At 35.7% G+C, this 19,782-nt stretch overlaps 2 protein-coding genes and 1 non-coding gene across 4 annotated transcripts; all 3 read left to right on the forward strand.

Moving 5' to 3' along the window:
- The first annotated feature begins 3,887 nt into the window (after positions 1 to 3,887).
- rps20 (ribosomal protein S20) lies at positions 3,888 to 8,340 on the forward strand. Of its 2 annotated transcripts, none has more exons than XM_087259057.1 (4): positions 3,888 to 4,833; positions 6,417 to 6,852; positions 7,030 to 7,103; positions 8,093 to 8,340. In XM_087259057.1, the coding sequence occupies exons 2-4, from the start codon at positions 6,738 to 6,740 to the stop codon at positions 8,273 to 8,275; spliced, it is 372 nt and encodes a 123-aa protein (XP_087115183.1). In that variant the 5' UTR covers positions 3,888 to 4,833; positions 6,417 to 6,737; the 3' UTR covers positions 8,276 to 8,340.
- LOC137496278 (small nucleolar RNA U54) lies at positions 6,884 to 6,952 on the forward strand. The gene has a single exon (XR_015496707.1). It is a non-coding gene; the product is annotated as a small nucleolar RNA U54 (small nucleolar RNA).
- A 1,087-nt stretch (positions 8,341 to 9,427) lies between the features above and the next one.
- Positions 9,428 to 15,794, forward strand: zgc:56231. Its single transcript, NM_213188.1, has 18 exons — positions 9,428 to 9,660; positions 9,789 to 9,884; positions 9,966 to 10,085; positions 10,454 to 10,592; positions 10,674 to 10,858; positions 11,463 to 11,550; positions 11,621 to 11,800; positions 11,878 to 11,989; positions 12,107 to 12,169; positions 12,242 to 12,388; positions 12,463 to 12,625; positions 14,108 to 14,284; positions 14,450 to 14,589; positions 14,671 to 14,836; positions 14,956 to 15,070; positions 15,148 to 15,218; positions 15,296 to 15,415; positions 15,486 to 15,794. The coding sequence occupies exons 1-18, from the start codon at positions 9,541 to 9,543 to the stop codon at positions 15,714 to 15,716; spliced, it is 2,433 nt and encodes an 810-aa protein (NP_998353.1). The 5' UTR covers positions 9,428 to 9,540; the 3' UTR covers positions 15,717 to 15,794.
- Positions 15,795 to 19,782: the final 3,988 nt, after the last annotated feature.

The raw sequence follows: 19,782 nt of genomic DNA on the forward strand, positions 1-19,782 counted from the left end.
CTCTATTTTGTTTTTTTCTTAACATTTCAAACTGTGTTTTAAAGTAGGTGTGTGTGAGCGTGCATGTGTGTGTCTGACATAGAGAAAGAAAGAGAGCTAAAAAGTAAGTATTGGGTATTGGGGTTACATGAACCATATTGTTAATGTATTTTAATATGGTGCATATGACTCAAACCATTTAGAGAATGGGTATTACCACAGCATGGGTACCATGACGGTACAGACCTATGACATGGATGTATGGAAAAGATAGACAGCATTCCAGCCATAATTATGTATGTTATTGTGTGTGTGTGTGTGTGTGTGTGTGTGTGTGTGTGTGTGTGTGTATGTGTGTGTGTGCATGTGTATGTTTTATGTCTCTGTAATGTAATTCTGTGATAATGGCCTGCTATTGCTAATCATGTATATTTTACTTTAATGTATTTTACAAACTACTGTTGTACATGTATAGCCTAAGACAGACAGAATACTATATATATCAATGTGTGTGAATGTGTGCATTAAGCATTGTCTCCATCATGAGAAGCTGCTGCCACAGCAGACAATTCATTTGTCTTGAACTGATAACATCATCCAAAGAGAAAGTAATTTATTCACTGACTATTGCCGAGTCAGGTTTGGAAGGAAGGAAGTCAGGCTGTTGGTAGTTGTGCATGTTTCTGATGAGAAAAAACAAAACAAAAAACAAACGTGTGTTTCTGTGTATGTCCAGACGACCTTTGCTGCTATGTGAGGAGAGGAGAGAATTGGTCCAGTGTTAATACTGTCCACAGTACTGAGTGATCAATAAACACAAGAAGGACTCACTTAGTTTGCGTTTGCAGTGTTTGTGTATAAGCTGATGAGTCGAAGACAAAAAGGGATTTGCAAACATGAAAAAAAAATCATTTACTTTAGCTTAAGCAATAAATTCTATAAATTAGAATGAGTCCTGTTTAAAAGAATGACTATCTTATATTTTGACCATGTTATACAGAATACACTCTCACACTCAAGTTTGCCCTTTGTTTGAAAAACAAAGCTTTATATATTGGCATCAGTGGTTCTATAAAGAATATTTAACTTCAAAGGAATTCTAAAATTGGACAGAGCTATAGATTAATTATTGTTAGGAATACCTGCTTGCAAGCCAAAGACTGAAAATTTATTTTTGGAACCAACACTTTCTTTTAGACAGGATTATTTAACGCAAAAACAACCAATTTACACTTTTTAGTGAAATATAGGTGTCCTAATAGTGTTTTTAGCAGTGTGGGACACATATACGACTGTCAACAGCTCAAAAAATGTGTTTTGGTGTTTCGTGACCCTTTAAGAGTGTATACCAAACACATGTGTCATCACATATACAGAACAACAACTTCTTATGATGTTCTAAAATACATTTTTGGACTTTTTGCAGCCTCCAAAATACTAATTCTCTCAAACTGTTTGGGTTTTACCAATTTGTCAGCAGTTTAAAATATAATAAAATCTCTTATTCTTTTATTCATTTTTGTAAAAATGCCATTTAAAACATTAACCCTTTAACTATCCCACCAAGAATATTTTTTTACGATAGTTAACACACTCAATGCATTTTTTTCAACACATTCCATAATTTCTAATATATCAGCCTTTACCAAATGGTTGGTGTGTCGGTTTATGGTAAAAGTACTAAACTTAATGCATTTACTATGAAAAATCTGAAAATATAAAGTGAAAGAATGAAGTATTATTTAAAAATATATATTTAAAATAAAACTGTTTGAAAAATCAATCACTTTTTTTAAAGTATGCTATAAAATATTTTAGATTCTCATTTAACATGCTTTCTTGTTTTATTTTACAATAAAACCAAGTCAAGTGTAGTAGCTGTGTGTGTAAACCAATATTTAAATCTGTCATTCTTTAAATTACTTTAACAGTCATTATTTAAAACAGTAAAAAACATTGTCAGCCGATTGGTTGAGGTGCAAAGATTTAATGTTTGTGTGTTTAATATGCTCTCTACATAATTACATGTATGTAAATTAAATTTGATGCTCACAAATTAACCTTTGACCCAGACAGACAGACGGACAGACAGACAGACAGACAGACAGACAGACAGACAGACAGACAGACAGACAGACAGACAGACAGACAGACAGACAGACAGACAGACAGACAGACAGACAGACAGACAGACAGATAGATAGATAGATAGATAGATAGATAGATAGATAGATAGATAGATAGATAGATAGATAGATAGATAGATAAATATCATTATCATGAGAGTTTTACATTTAGGAGTAAATTCGGAGTGTATTTTATTAATAAAAAGTAAAAAATTTTGTTGTTCCGTAAACTTTGCTTTGCAACTAGTGATGGCGATTTTTTTCAAAGCGAGTCAGTAAACAAAGAATTACCATAACATTCAAGCATAGCTTAATAGCTTCTTAGAAAAATTGCTTAAAGATTAGCCATACAATTAACATTTATACATCATTTCCTCCCTAAAAAAATAATCTTTTCTTCTTATTTGAAATGGCAATGCAAACCGGCTGAACAGATCTAATTGACCAACTGTCACTGATGTTCAGAATTATGATGTATAAAAGTATTAGATTGACATATTTTTATTTAATAAGTATTTTTCTATATTTTATTGTAATTCGTTCTAAACATAAAAGCAAGCAGCCCATTTGTTGTCTCAATCATTTCCCAGTTTTACAATAATAGATTACAAAGTCTTATAGGTTTATTTGTGCATTTGTGGTATGTCCAATTCATATCAAATGCAGCATGAGCAACCTTAAGGTAAAAAATATATATTTCACAATTTATCAAACCCTGTCAATAAAGGGATTTCTTTTAATTTTAAACTATTATTTAATGTGAGAACAACTTCTATGTAAAGTTGATACAAAATAATACATTTTAATAAAATAATACATTTTAGAATTAATAATTCTTAAATTTAATATATTTTAATAAAAAATATTTTGGTTGTAATAATAACAATCAAATTATTAACCCTGGTTAATTAATCTTGGTTTAACCAATCTCTATTTGCAGCCCTATTTTTTATTTGCTAAAATGTCCTGCCCATCATCACCAGCCAACCCCTGCGAAATGCTCTCTCTTCCGTTCTTTTTGTTTATTTTTTATTTTTTTATTAACTCAATGCCACAAGAACGAGAGGTATTACATTTCACATAGTTTCTGAAAGAGAAAAAAACAAATATGTATATAAAAATAAAGCAAAATTATATTTACATTAAATTAAATGTTTTCAGAGCATTTCATGTTTTCTGTGCTTTTTTGTTTTGTTATGGTTTTAAAAGATTTACATATACTAGTTATTCACAAAATGGGTCAAGTTTGGTTTACAGTGAGCCCACTTTTTTCTTACGTATATGGTATTTTCCTAACAGCATAAACAAATTAAAAATATATTGTCCTTTACAGTTCAAGTTCTCATTATCAGAATAAAACAGTATATCAAATAAACCAATTTTTATCTTATACTCCATTTTTGTTAATAAACAATCTTTTTAAAATATTTTTGAGTAAATACAGTGAAAAAAAAACATGCAAACTTGATTCTTTTTCTTAACCACAAAATTCACACATATTTAAAATATTAAGTTCAAATCTTTCTAAAACATGTTTAGCTGGATAAATTATATGGAGTATTTTGTACGACACTTCTTTAATTTTGTGATTTAAGCAAAACTTATTTGTCAACTTCCAACGTTTAACTCAAGAAATATTATCAAATAATGATAGCCAAAAATGTCTTGCCAACGAAGGGAGAGCATTTCTCTTCCGTTCTGGCTGAAGGGTTGACGTGATGTTGTTGTCACGCAGTACCCGGATGAATTCATATAAATGCACGAGCAGGCCCTTTATCCCTCCTCTTTAGCAGAAGCACAGTGAGCTCGCGTGGTTCCTGGCTCACCGCTGTTCGCCTTTCAGCTGTTGATACGAATAAGTCGGTCAGGAATTTGCAGTCATGGTAATTTAACGTTTTATCAAACATTGTATTAACAAAGTTTAGCGTTTTGGGTGATTTTCTCCGTCTATTTAATAACCGATTTCGCGAACGCGCGACAGAAGCTTTGTGATGGCATGTGTTTCACAAAGTCTGCCAGTTAGCTAAAAGAACATTATTTTATAAAAAAAAAAACATGCAAGTTGCTTTATTATTATTTTATGTTTGTCAATGATCTCCGACTTTAATGTGTTGACGATTTACGTTTGTCCAAATTTGAGTTCTACTATTCTCTGAATGTAAACGTTATAACGAAGGTCTAAAACATGATAATGGAAGCTCTTGATATAAGCGTAATGTGCTTAAACTAAGCCATGAAGTGACAAATTAAAGTAATGAACGTATTCGAAAACGCGGGGCTTGCTTTCACTGTCTACGGAAACAGTGGAGCACGATCATGTCAAAATAAGAGTCTCAGTCGTTTGAGCTTTTGTACCGTTAAAGTGTTCATATGCATGACGTCTTTGCACAAGTGCGCTGTATTTGGCGAACAGTTAACTTCATGGCTAAACCAACGAACCAACATTAGTAAATAAATTAAAAAAATAATTTGATGTGGTGCTTTTCAAGAGAAATTAAATATACAGAAATTAAATAAAAATTTACTTTAAAGTGGTTTAAAACGTTTATTTTGCTTCGCTGACCACTAAAAATTATTTTAAAGACCGTTGGAAAGTGTTATCTGTAGACTTATGCAGTAGATCAGTGGCATAGAGGTGAAATTGGTTTTATATTCGGATATTCCGACATTCTCCTTAACAATTTAAGAAAAGTATTTGCAAATTCTAAATAGTGAAATCATATAAGCAGCCAATAGCCCCTTTCACACAGTGATACCGGTAAATATCCGGAAAGTTTCCGGAACGACTTTACCGGTATATTCAAAAAAGCGCTGTTCACACAGGCGAGGACGTTACGGAATTTTTCCGGAAAAGAGCGTTCCCACATCCATTCCAAAATACCGGTAAATTCTGACATCATTCACCACAAATGAGCTTTAAACGGCTACGCTTGTATTTGTAAACATTTGCCTAAATTACAAACTCTGTGGATGATCAATATTGTGAACAACTTTCGCAGGATCACTTTCGCATGTCGAGATGTTCATAATATGTGCGTGTGCTGGCGCTCACAGGCACACGCAAAGCTTGAAGGTAAACAAACAACGGCTTATCATAAGCATCTCATCGATGATTATTTACACAGTTGGCATAAAGAAGAACATATAAACGTGATCTGACTAACTTCTAGCAGCTAAATGTGTCTGGAAAAATATTCAAAGGTTTTTATTCTCACAAACCGCGCGGACGTAAATGCGTCTGACTGTTGTAATTGGCTAAAGCAGATGTCTCACGTCAGCACGTTCTAGACGTGCACGCGCTTATTACGGTAATCTTCCTTTTGCGTTCACACAGCGCAGCATTCCGGCAAATTGCCGGTAATGTTACAGCTTCTCTTTCCGGAAAATAGCCAGAATGAATTTACCGGTATTTTCAAAAAGGACCTGTTCACACATACAACCTTTCCGGAAAATTGCCGGCAATTTTCCGGAAAGGTCTGTATGTGTGAAAGGGGCTAATGACTATTTAAGTACAACATTGTTCACAGTCAATTAGACAATAGCCCCTTTCACACATACAGACCTTTCCGGAAAATTACCGGCAATTTTCCGGAAAGGTTGTATGTGTGAACAGGCCCTTTTGAAAATACCGGTAAATTCGTTCTGGCTATTTTCCAGAAAGAGAAGTTGTAACATTACCGGTAATTTGCCGGAATGCTGCGCTGTGTGAATGCAGAAGGAAGATTGCCGTAATAAGCACGTCCACGTCTAGAACGTACTGACGTGAGACACCTGCTTTAGCCAGTCAGAACAGTCAGACGCATTCACGTGCGCGCGGTTTATGAGAATAAAAGCCTTTGAATATTTTTTCCAGACACCTTTAGCTGCTAGATGTTAGTCAGATAATGTTTCTGTTCCTTCTTAATGCTGTGTAAAAAATTATCGATAAAATGTTTATGATAATTCGTTGTTTACCTTTAAGCTTTGCGTGTGCCCGTGAGCGCCCATAGCGCCAGCACACACACATATCATGAACATCTCGACATGCGAAAGTGTTTCCCTATGTTTTCATTAGAGTTGTACTCAATACTGATCCATCCGAAGAGTTTGTAATGTAGTCAAATGTTTACAAACACAAGCGCAGCCGTTAGAGGTCATTTCTGGTTAATGATGTCAGAATTTACCGGCATTTTGCGATGGATGTGTGAATGCTCTTTTCCGGAAAAATTCCGTAACGTCCTCGTCTGTGTGAACCGCGTTTTTTTTTGAATATATTCTGGTAAAGTAGTTCCGGAAATTTTCTGGATATTTACCGGTATCGCTGTGTGAAAGGGGCTTTTGTTAATGTTGTTTTGAAGTCATCCTTGCATGCTAATTCTGATTGAATATTCAGAGTAACATGGTAAACAATATAGATACTTCTAATTGAATGAATGTGTGCGAAATATAAAACAAACTTTACCTCTATCATTGTCTACTGATTTACAGCTTTCTTTAAAATCTTTTAACAGGTTTAGAAGTGAAGGGAGAGTAAATTACATATTTCTTCTGAACTATCTTTTTAATTGTGGTTCCCTGAGTGATTTTACGATGTCAAACCAGCCTTTGGATTATAAGTTTGTAAAGTAAGTTTTATAAAACACTCCTAACAGTATGTTTGATTTACAGGCATTTAAAGACACTGGCAAGGCTCCCGTTGAAGCCGAGGTGGCCATTCACCGTATCCGGATCACTCTGACCAGCCGCAACGTCAAGTCTCTGGAAAAGGGTGTGTTTGTCCTTCATGTCTACTAAACCAATGGCTATGAGGATAAAATTGTATGAACGACTTAAACATGAGTTATATCATACGCTATTCTGAGCCCTTTTTTTTAATCAAGTTGGTCATTATGTCTGAATACGCCCTTCTTGACGTCCTTAAACTTTCCCTCTTTTTTTGGGGTAGTGTGTGCTGATTTGATCCGAGGTGCCAAGGAGAAGAGTCTTAAGGTGAAGGGGCCTGTGCGTATGCCTACCAAGGTGAATGCCAGTCTTTACATTTTTAGTTTAACAGGTTGCAATTTAAAAACTGTTTAAATATGCACATTTCTAAGATGCTTGTCAAATTAAGCCTGGCTTACACTCTGACTTAATATTCCTATACACTTGTGGCCCCTATGTTGCTAAGATCTGTTGTCAATGTCAGACTGTACATTAATCAAAATGCATGCAATAAGACTTTTCTAAGGATCACGTGTCCCATTATCCCACATCGTAAAACTCAGTTTCTGGAGGGCCCCAGCTCTGCACAGTTAAGTTCCAACTCTATTTAAACACACCTGATCAAGTTGAGTCCTTTAGGCTTGTATGAAATTAAAAGGTTAAACATTGGTCACACTAGAGTTTGAGCTTCTGAAATTCTGTCATATGGTGCTGTGAAAAGGGGTTGGATTAGACATTAAAAAAAGCAAGCGATTGGTCCATGTTTTAAATTCCTGTCCGCAAAGGTCATGTTTTGATCTTTGATTGGTCTCACGCAGTCAAGTGATGCGAAACTTTCATTTCCGGTCTGGCGCATTCATGTGCATATGAATGGAAGTTTATGGGGCGAAAAGTCTAGTGTGACCGCAGCTTAAGTGTGTTGGAGAAGGGTTGGAACTAAACTGTGCAGGACTGTGGCCCTCTAGGAACTGAGTTTGACACCCCTCCATTAACCTGTACCTAACTGCAAATGTAAAATCTTTAGCATTAATTTTGCTTGTTACATGTCATAAATTTAAGCTGCAATCATTGGCTTGAATGCATTTGGTTTTGTGTTAATAAGAGGAGAACGCTAAACGAAAGTGTTTATAGTTATGTGGAAATGTCAACTTAACAAAAATAATAAACATATTTAAGTCTAGGATTACAGGAATCTTTTAGGTTTCACAAAAACGGTCTCTGTCCAAAATATTGCCAAAATCACAGTGTGAGGTTTGTTTGCGTTTTATGATTGTCCTAAATCCTGTAATTTCTCATCCCCAAATCAGACCCTCCGCATCACTACTCGCAAGACTCCTTGTGGTGAAGGTTCCAAGACCTGGGACAGATTCCAGATGAGGATCCACAAGCGCCTCATCGATCTGCACAGTCCATCTGAGATCGTCAAGCAGATCACCAGCATCAGCATTGAGCCTGGTGTTGAGGTGGAGGTCACAATTGCCGATGCTTAATTGCTGTCTGCACAATTAATCAGCTTTGTATTTCACATCTGATTAATAAAATTGGAAGTTTTGGATCTCTGTCTGCCCTTTTTCTTTTCCCCACTCCAGATTGAATGTCACACTTATTTTTGTCATCTACTCCTTGACTATTTTTATGGAAAACGATGTAAATCTGAATTAATCTTTCAAATTGTAATTTAAAGTTGATACCAATATTGCAATTGTTTAAAGCCTGATGTCCAGAAAAAAAAAAGATTTTTCTTAAATGTAGTCAACATTTGAAGTGGACTGAAAGTTGTCCCAAGACAAAACTGGGTCTTCTGTTCTTTTAGGGCAACTGTGATCATTTTTTTCTGATATGCTGATTAATGTAGTTCTGAACATGCATGTCAGTCAATTTGAAATACTCTTAAAAATTAGCAGATTAGCATGAACATGCTTATTATTGTAGATCTGAGAAAATTAATAATGTTTCAGTTTACATCTATAAAATGTGTATGTAAGCAATATTAACAGTTGTTTTGCACAAACGGGTATAAGGCTAATTCATGTGGATTAATGTAAGCACGGGACATTAATTATATTTGCAGTCTCAATATTTGATCAAATATTTTATATGTACTTTGATTAAAAATGCAAAGCTCATATGCGGGAGAAAAAAAAAGTGAAGATAGCATGGGTACCTCAAGCCCTTAAAACATTAACTTCACTCGCTACTCTTAGGCTTAGTCCGTGATTTAGTAGGGGTAGCCACAGCAGAATGAATCATCAATTACTCAGGCATATATTTTCTTTGTGGTTAATGCTTTTCCAACCATGGTGACTTCAGTGATTTTTTTTTATTATATAATTGAAATGTTACATAAATATGATTATACAACTAAAACATTTGTGTTGCAAGTGATTTGTTTTTGTTTCAAGCGTAATAGAAAAGCCCTTTCAGGTAAAAAAAAAAAAAAAACGCTCCTGCAACTATTGATCGCAAAAGTGTGTTTAAATGCACATCATAAAAGATGTCGCAGGTGTGTAGGATACTACTTAAGGAAATGATTGTAAACAGGTGTGCCAAATGCGTTTCAGGTAAGACCTTATCTTGCCTGTGTTCGTCAAGCTATTTTTGAACATTGACGTCTCAAAAATGTGTTCACATGTTTATTTTTCCTTGTCACTTTAGTTTGCCGTGTGTATCCGTCTAAAACATTGACACATATAAAAGGTTTTGTTAGCAAAACTGAATTCATTGTTTTAAGAAAACAGCCAGCACTGGGATAATCATGGCAACTGTTGTTGACATGACCGAAGATACAGTGTTAGTGGCTATGGAGTCGACTGCTTGTGAACCTCATCATGTAGCTCTGCCAGAACTCTCTGGAGTGTCTTCCATAACTTCACAGGTCAAAGTCTACAGATGTTAATCTGTTTCACTAATAACTTTTTTTAAAAAAGTCTTATTAACAACATACAATTATATTATGACCACTGTATAGCGATTTAGATTAATTTTATTGGCGTGTGTGTGTAGAGTGAGAATGCTGAAATCCATGAACAGCAGCAACTTCGAGTTTACTTGAAAGTGCGTCCTTTCAGTGTTGAGGAGCTAAAAAATAATGAAGATCAGGTATTGTAGAACTTGATTTCATAGAAATGTTGTTTTTTGCCTTTTGGAAGTGTAAAAGTTTTGATCTTCTGTCCTTTTCAGGGCTGTGTTGTATTAGAAGACTCCGAGACCATCGTTCTTCATGCTCCTAAAGGATCTGCCTCAATGAAAAGCAGTGAGAAGGGAATTGGTCAACAGGTCTATAAATTTAGCTTCTCACAGGTAAAGTTTTATAAAGGTATTAATCTTTGAATTGGTCCTTCAATTGCTTTATTGTAATTGAGGTAAAGTTAGTTTTATATTCGCACGTTCCTTCATTTAATGTTTTCTATATTTTCTGCTACGCTAATTTAAATGTAGGGTCTGAAATAACATGCAAGTATGACTTGAAAACAACATTAGCACTATTTAATTGGCCGTGAACAATGTTGTACTTTGATATTCATTGGCTGCTAATATGATTTTACTGTTTAGAATTGGCAAATAATACTTTTCTGAAATTATATTATTAATGAAAAGTCTAAATGTGCAAATATAAAACCAACTTTACCTCAGTCTTATTGTATACCAATTTTTGTAATAAAATGCAGATCTTTGGGCCAAACTGTAATCAGACCGAGTTCTTTGAAGGCACAATTAGTTCACAGGTTCAGGCCTTTCTTCATGGCAAAAATGCATTAGTGTTCAGTTATGGAGTGACCAATGCTGGAAAAACATACACAATACAAGGTAAACATGGACATCCACAAAATTTGCTATTTTGGGGAAATGTTCCATTGCATAATTATACATGAGATGGTTTGTTTTAAGGTTCTCCGAAAGACCCAGGCATTTTGCCACGTGCTTTAGAGGTTCTGTTCAAGCACATTGGTGGCCGTCAGTATGAGCACATGGACCTTAAGCCATACTTGAGCTCTGATGTGCAAAAACTGGACTCTGAGCTGGTCAAGCTAGAGAGGAATGCCAAGGCTGCACTCTTCAGTTTGCTTAAAGAGGTTTGCAATCACTCTTAAAATTTCTTAAATGGGGGAGTTTACTAATGTCTGCACTGTCACTAATTAATTTAAGGGTGGACTACTGTGTGTTTACATGACAATGTACTAAAAACAGTACGATTTTGTCTTTTTGAATGTGTCAGTACACACAATTCTGTGAAAACTTCTACAGATGCCAGTGTTGGAATAGCTAGCTACAAGTATAATTTTTAATAGCTTGACCGCAGCTCAGCAACTTCTGATATAGTTTAGCTTTTCCACTTTTTACAATAAGCAGAGCTACATTCCATTTTGTGAATCTACAATCTTGAAGAAACATAGCATTTTATCTACACTGATGTATTGTAGTCTCATATTAATACATTGCACATCTCATGGTTTTACACATTACTTTTAATTTGTAAATATTTTAATTAAAAACAGTTAAAATTCAATCCATAGTGTACTATAACAGTTGGCAATTATCCTGTCTTGAAGAAAGTGTTGTGCCAGGGCTTCAATAAATTAACAAAACGGAGTAAGCCTTTTGTGCGCATTTGTAGTTTTCAGTATAATTGCTTATTGTATACAAAATTTAACTAATTGTTTGTCCTTTTTCTTTTAGGATCCCGAACCCACAAAACTTAGAAAGAGAAGCTCGACATCCTCAATCAATAGTTTGTCATTTTCCAACGTTTCATATGACCATACAGGTATTAAAACATTCTGATCAATAGATGGTTTGCATAACTGTTGTATAAGCTTTTAACCAATGTCTTCCAGTTGACAGTGCTGATGGCATGGCTGATGAAGCACATTGTTTTTACTCTGTTTGGGTGGCGTTTTATGAAATCTACAATGAGCATGTGTATGACCTGCTTCAGCCAGCCCAGTCCAGCAAAACCAAACGACGTGCTGCACTGAGGGTTTGTGAGGACAGTACAGGGAGCTCATACATTAGAGGTGAAGCCCTTTCACTCTTGAAGAAGCAAAGCAAATGTTTGAATGCACTTTTAAATTATGTTTGTTACTTTTGGAAGATTTAAGGTGGGTTAATGTGCAGAATACAGAGGAGTTCAGTAAGGTTCTGCGTGTGGGCAATAAGAATCGGAGTGCAGCAGCGACCAAGATGAACCAGTCATCCAGCAGAAGGTAGACTTCCCTATCTGCTAGTTTGATTCTTGATCTGGTTTGCAAATCTAAAGAAGGTTTTTACATGACAAACATTTAGTACATGATTAACCTTTTAGTTTTTTTTTTTTTTTGCAGTCACAGTATCTTCACCATCAAACTGATACGCATTGAAGGAGCAGACGTTCAAGCATTGTCAGAGTAAGTGGAAAGAGCGCATTATTTGTAACGCATGTAGTTTTGTAAGTGTAACATGTTTCTCTTCTCGTGTAGACTTTCTCTTTGTGATTTGGCTGGCTCTGAAAGATGCAACAAAACTAAAACCTTTGGAGATCGACTAAAAGAAGCTGGTAACATAAACAATTCTTTGTTGATTCTGGGCAAGTGTATTGCAGCACTCCGGAATAACCAAGGTTTCAGGTATGGGCAAATACCAAATGGAACCGAAAAAAAAAAGCAGGTTTATATGTGCTGACTTCGTGTTCGTTTCTCAGGACAAAGAGTTATGTTCCATTTCGAGAGAGCAAACTGACACGGCTCTTTCAAGGAATGTTTTGTGGCCGTGGCAGGGCTTCCATGATTGTGAACATTAATCAGTGTGCCTCAACATATGATGAGACCCTCCATGTGATGAAGTTTTCTGCAGTTGCCAAGCAGGTTTGCATTTTTTTTTTTTTTTCATTTTTATACCCCCTCTTGACATTTGTTTTAACTTAAAAGTGGTGTGCACATACTAATTAGTTAACTCTACATTTGATGACCTTTTGTACCACATGCACTTGTACACTACCTGAGAAGCCTTGTCAATCCCAGTTGTAAGAGCAACAAATAATGACTAGACTTCTAGTTGATCATTTGGGAAAAGTAATTGAAGGTAGACCCCCCCCCCCCCCACCCTCCCATCTATTGAACTGCATCCGAATCTTCACAAATACTGCAGAAGACCTGGTGGAACCTGCATGGGCCCAAGATTCTTACAGAAATCAGTCAAGTTTGGTGAGGGGAAATATCATGGTTTGGGTTTACATTCAGTATGGGGGGATCTGCCGAGTGGATGGCAACATCAACAGCCTGAGGTATAGACATTTTTGCTGCCCATTACATTACAAACCACAGCAGAGGACAAATTCTTCAGCAGGATAGCGCTCCTTTTACTTAACCCTCCACATCAAAGTTCCAGAAAGCAAAGGTCGTCAAGGTGACCCAGGATTGTCCAGTCACTAAACATAAACATTGAGCATGTCTAGGGTAAGATGGAGCAGGCATTGAAAATGAGTCTTGATGAACTCTGGCAGTCCTGCAAGAATGCTTTCTTTGTCATTGCAGAAAAAATTAAGTGATTTGAATCATTGCAAAGATGTATGGATGCAGTCCTGCAAGCTCATTGGAGTCAAACATGATATTTATTCATTTTCCACTGCACCATGACTTTATATTCTATACTGTACATTATTTCTGTTAAGTGACAAGACTTTGGTCTCAGCAAAGTCAGACCTTACTGTCCTAATTAAATAATCTAGGCATGATCATATTTTATTTCGGTAAGATAAGCCGAATCTTGAGGCCTTTGCCTTTCATATATAAGCCACTCCTGATACCAAATCAACAAGATGTCCTGGTAGTATTTGTCGCTTATCTAAGTTTTAGGAATGAGACTTTTGTCAAGTAGTGTATGTGTGGCACATGCAGGAAATGGCCAATAACAAGGCACAGTCAGTAATTTTCTTGCAAGAGTCAATGGAATTCAGTTCGTCTCAAGACAAATGGTTGGAACCATTTGGGCTGAGTTTTAATTATTGTGGTAAACCATCTCATTAACTGGCCACTTAAAAGTATTAATACTTAGTAACTATAAATACTTTTTTGTAGAAGGCTTTAATTAGGAGCAAAAACTATGTGCTGTCTGTCAGTACATTAATATTGCATTAAATATGCATGCTGCTAACGGACAGCCAATTGGTACAATTTGGGTTTGTGGGATTTTTAACCTGAAATAAAGTCTGCTCTGGAGCAGTTTATTCATGTAGCGCAAATGGCCTTGGTGACTACCTGGTTACTCACCTTTTAGTGCCTAAAAACTTAATACTTAATATTAACTGTACCTGGATTAAAACCATCTGGGGCCTGTATACATTTTAGGTATTACAGGTGATTCCTCCAAGATCTCTGGAGTCTCTGGCACCACGTATTGTTGGTCTGGATGGGAAGCCATTGCTAAAGAATGGCGTTATTGATGATCAGGCTGTAGATGATTACCTATCGGAGGAAGAGCTGCTGGATGGAGATGAGGCAGATATGTCCATATTACCCCAAGAGGTAATTTATTGCTTTGGTTGAACACTTGCATTAGTCATGACATTGAGAATATAGTGTTTGTGTACCCAAAAAGCAGAGCTCAACAATTTCAATGTAACTGAAGTACTTGTGGAGAAACCCTTGCAACTTTATCATTTAGATTGTTTGTATGGCATTCTCTTTCAGGAGTTGGTGAACTTGGTGGAGAGCTTGCGTGTAAAGCTCTTGGCAGAGCGTAGAAAAAATCTGTTGCAAGAAATTCAGATTCGTAAGGAGATGGGTGATGCGATGTTGCAACAAATCATGGAGGCAGAGGAGCTGCACAGGTATGTTTTTGTAAATTAGTGATTAAGTCACCTTAACACATTTGTGGAAGGTTATTCACTTTTATTCGCGTATGTGTAAAGTCGTCAGATGGAAGATCTAAAGGAGAGTTATGAAGAGAAAATGGACAGCACTTTTGAAATGTATAAAGAGGCATTGAAGGAGCATGCATACCAGTGTGCTCTGGAGAGACTGGAAGAGGACTACATCCCTATAGAAGAGTACAAAGAAGAACAAGAGCGAGTCGAGGCATGTTTAAATCCTGGTCGAAGTATTCTGATAATGAAATCTTAGAATTGTAGCTGTGTACCACAAAAAATAACTCAAGCCTAATTTATTAAACCACTCTGGTGGTGTTTTTTTTTTAGGTGCTAGAGAAGCGTGTATGTGAGTTGGAACAGAAATGCCGGTGTTCTGGTCCTCTACCCAACGTACAAGACAACTCCATGCAGACAAACGCACTGCCAACCACAGAAGCGTCAGGTATAAGAGAGTGTGTGTGTGCTTTTTAAACATTAAATTTTTTATTTGGTCAACTCATGCATGAATTGCCCATGCAGGTGCTGAAAGGTTTAAACTGCTGTACAAGGAAAAGTGTGCAGTTGAGAACCTCTGTGTTGAGAAGCAAGAGGTAAATGGACTTGTGACGACTTCTGTTCTACAACTTTCATTTTTACAACTCGTTTTATTATTATTTTTTTTTTTTAGTTCATTATGTCTCTTGAGCAGCGGATAGGAGAGTTGAATGATACTCTGCAAGAAGCGGGGGAGAGTTATATGGAAAAACTTGCAGAAGTTCAAAATCTGCAAAACAGGCTATCAACTCGGGTAAGAATGCATGCAAGTAACTTTGTTTGGCTATGTGCTTGTTATGAACGCTTTTATTTATTGCTGATAGGAGCAAGAGATTGAATGCTTGCAAAGTAACATCATGGCTAAAGAGAAGGAGATAACTGGTTTGCGGGAGGAGATCACAAAGTTGGCCAGTGATTCTATAGGACCACCTCGTTCAAGGTGTGGTCTGTTGGTCAACATTAAAGAATCAATGACTCCTCCATCTACAGGAAGTTTATGCCGCACTATTAGAAAGTCTGTGAGAGCAACATCTCTAAGGAAAAAGGCGAGCTGATTGCATCCTGGAGCTCTTTTGTAGCACTTTGTTTTTACCAGGTTTTTAATTCAATAATAAATGATCTTTTTAATTTGACTTTTGTGTGCCTTTTGCTGACTGCGTAATGTTTACTTCCCATATGAGATTTGTATGAATTATGTTTGATATTTATTATTTTTCCAAGTTGTTTAAAGGAACAGTGAGTTTTGTAGCTAATGTGCCCATAACTAACAAAGACTTTTCGTTTGCCATGACTGAATTCATGAAAATTGTTGTCTTCATTACATCCTTGACCATCAAAGGACATTTCAGCTTCACTCTGCTTCATACTACCATAAGTTAAATGCTGCGTTCAACTTTTGCTAGTATGACGCAGAATAAGGCTGAAAGCCATGGAAAGATCCATGACAGCAGCAGCAGTACTTTTTATATTGCCAGTTGACCTCTTCTTCCTCGTGACTTGTTCCCAGGAGCAGTGCTGTTTTATCATGTTAATTTTATGCAGTTCTATTAAATGCACAAGATATTTAAGTATGTTTTTGTCTTTTTTTTTTATTGTATAAAACCAAACAAGAAATCAAGTATGATGTGACAAATGGTGAAACTGTCTGTCACTACATGGAATTGTTTATTTATCTACATTTGAACTTTGGAAACATTAGGGATAATGCAATTACATAGCAAAATATGTAACTGCAAATGTACTTTGGTATATTAAATTAGCCTGTATACAGCCTATTGCAGTCTTAATGTCTGGAAAAAATTTAAAACAGTGAGTGCATAGTTTTTCTGGAATATTCATGCGTATGTAGATATGTGAACTCCTCGGCGGACTCGAGAATCAGAATTGAGATCAGATTTTTTTCCCCCCGCTGCTTTTGTTTTTTGTCCGAAGTTTCATTAATAAACGTGGCATTGACGTTTAAATTGGGAAGATTTTTATTTATTTATTTTTTACAGTAAAAAGCATTATTTAGATCCAAATGCCAGAGGGCGGTAGACAATCAAATATCTATACGTTTTTTACTTCAAATAAAAGCACATGCAAATGGAGAGAGAAATAATTATATACGTTCAGATTTTCATAAAAAGCCCCATGTTACACCCACTGGACACAATCTCTGTAAACTTAAAGCTTTGTTTTCAGTTAAACTAGCTAGGATACATAAAGCTAAAGAGCTTAAGCTTTGTGAAAAGCGCAAACATGTTTTCAATCTAACAAGGATGTAACAGAGAAGATTCTATGTCATACACTATCATTCCAGCATGATAATCAAGGAATTTAAATTACATACCACATTTATAGCAGGATGATTATGCAGCGCTGGAAAAATTTAGCAAACATTAAGTCATTTGTTCAAAACAGTTCCTCTTCAGCATAGGTGAACATATTCTCTTCAAGTATTTAATTCAAACTGATCTTTGATACCTGCTAGATGATAAATAGACCCTATACCACAGTATGAGAAACATCATTGATACTGTCGGGGAACACTAAATCAGAAAAGAACAACTTCACTCATCAGTCGTCATTTCTCTTCAGGACAATTAACATGTTGCTTGGTGTCTTGCTGACACCCGAGCTTTCAAATGTTATATGGCTGTATTTACATGTTATTTTAGATCATCTTTGTTCTGTCTGGGGGTCATGACTGGCCTAATTTTTTACATTTTGACATTCTTTTATCCTGATAGTAAGTCACGCAAATGTGGAAAAAAAAAAAAAACTAACTGTAAGCAAGAACAAATGTTACAGTTGAAAATTGTAATCAAATGAATATTTGAAGATGTGATAACCCACCTAACCAATAAAGATGCATTACATTTCTGTGAAAACTTTTCAACTTTTGTGCAGAAATAAAGATGATCTTATTGGTCTCAGTGACTTCAGTACCCCTCTTCACTACACTGTAAACGATTTCTGTTGTTTTCACAGTATTATGCTGCATTTTTCATCAGTTTTTTACTGTATAAGCTGTGCACAGTGTGTTACTGTATATATTGTTGTTTTCACAATAAAATAATGTATTTTCAACTTTTCTATACTGTGAACATGGTTAACAGTATGTTACTGTACATTTTACAATGAATTTTGGGGAAAAATCAGTTACTGTGCATCTAAATACAGTACTGCAAATGACCAAGAACAACTCCACACACACTATATATTATGATTATTATGTTTATTTATTTATTGACATTATTTCGTGAAGTAAATAACCTAACCAGTTTCTTCAGACTGTTCAGTGCATTAAACTGTCCCCTGGTTTTCCATTTTTGGGTGCACTGCACCTTCATTTTATAAGGTAATATGAAAATATTAAATAATATTTAACAAACATAACTTTGTGCTAAACCAAAACGTAAATTGGAACAAAAATAATTGATTCACGTAACCAAAGACTGTTATACACACAAAATGATTTCAAAGTCAGCTTAAATGTCAGTGACCAACCTGCTTTAGACGGATTCAAGAATATTGGGCACCCATATGGGCCACCGTAGAGATCACATATCTCTGCATTTTCAAAACAACATTTTAAAATACGCGCTATTTTAATAAGTAAACCACAAACTTGAGTTTAAAAAAACTACATTCTCGCATGAAAAACGGTTAAAACTTTATATCATAACATCGAAGACATTTAGCTGGTCATTTTCCAGCCTAACCAGCTAAGACCAAGCTGGAAATGGCTGGAAACCAGCCTGGAAATAGCCAAAACCCCTCTAAAACCAGCCTGGTCATTTTCCAGCCTGACCAGCTAAGACCAAGCTGGAAATGGCTGGAAACCAGCCTGGAAATAGCCAAAACCCCTCTATAACCAGTAAACCAGTTTTACAATCGTTTTACAATGTTTTCACCATCGTTTTATAATCATTTTACAATCAATTTACAATGGTTTCCCTGCTGAAAAATCCAGCTTAAACCAGCCTAGGCTGGTTGGCTGGTTTTAGAGGGGTTTTAGCTATTTCCAGGCTGGTTTCCAGCCATTTCCAGCTTGGTCTTAGCTGGTCAGGCTGGAAAATGACCAGCTAATTCCAGCTTAAACCAGCTTGACCAGCCTGGTTTAAGCTGGACATAACTGGTTTTGGCTGGGCTCCCAGCCTGGCTAGGCTGGTCAAGCTGGTTTTAGCTGGTCATCTCCCACCCTAACCAGCTAAGAACTGGCTGGAAACCAGCCTGGAAATAGCCAAAACCCCTCTAAAACCAGCCTGGTCGACCAGCTAAAACCAGCCAACCAGCCTAGGCTGGTTTAAGCTGGTTGTTTCAGAAGGGATACAATCGTTTTGCCATCGTTTTACAATGGTTTTACAATCGTTTTACAATGGTTTTACAATGGTTTTACGATCGTTTTACCATCGTTTTACAATGGTTTTACCATCGTTTTACAATCATTTTACAATGGTTTTACAATGGTTTTACAATAGTAAAACGATCGTGTTACAATGGTTTTACAATGGTTTTACAATAGTTTTACCATCGTTTTACAATGGTTTTACAATGGTTTTACCATTGTTTTACAATGATAAAACGATCGTTTTACAATGGTTTTACAATGGTTTTACAATCGTTTTACAATGGTTTTACAATGGTTTTACAATCGTTTTACCATCGTTTTACAATGGTTTTACAATGGTTTTACCATTGTTTTACAATGGTTTTACAATGATAAAACAATCATTTTACCATCGTTTTACAATGATTTTACAATGGTTTTACCATCGTTTTACAATGGTTTTACATTGATAAAATGATCGTTTTACCATCGTTTTACAATGGTTTTACAATGGTTTTACAATAGTTTTACCATCGTTTTACAATGGTTTTACAATGGTTTTACCATTGTTTTACAATGATAAAACGATCGTTTTACAATGGTTTTACAATGGTTTTACAATCGTTTTACAATGGTTTTACAATGGTTTTACAATCGTTTTACCATCGTTTTACAATGGTTTTACAATGGTTTTACCATTGTTTTACAATGGTTTTACAATGATAAAACAATCATTTTACCATCGTTTTACAATGATTTTACAATGGTTTTACCATCGTTTTACAATGGTTTTACATTGATAAAAT

Source organism: Danio rerio, chromosome 7 (assembly GCF_052040795.2).
Source record: "Danio rerio strain M-AB ecotype USA chromosome 7, GRCz13ab, whole genome shotgun sequence".
In the NCBI taxonomy this organism is placed as follows: domain Eukaryota; kingdom Metazoa; phylum Chordata; class Actinopteri; order Cypriniformes; family Danionidae; genus Danio; species Danio rerio.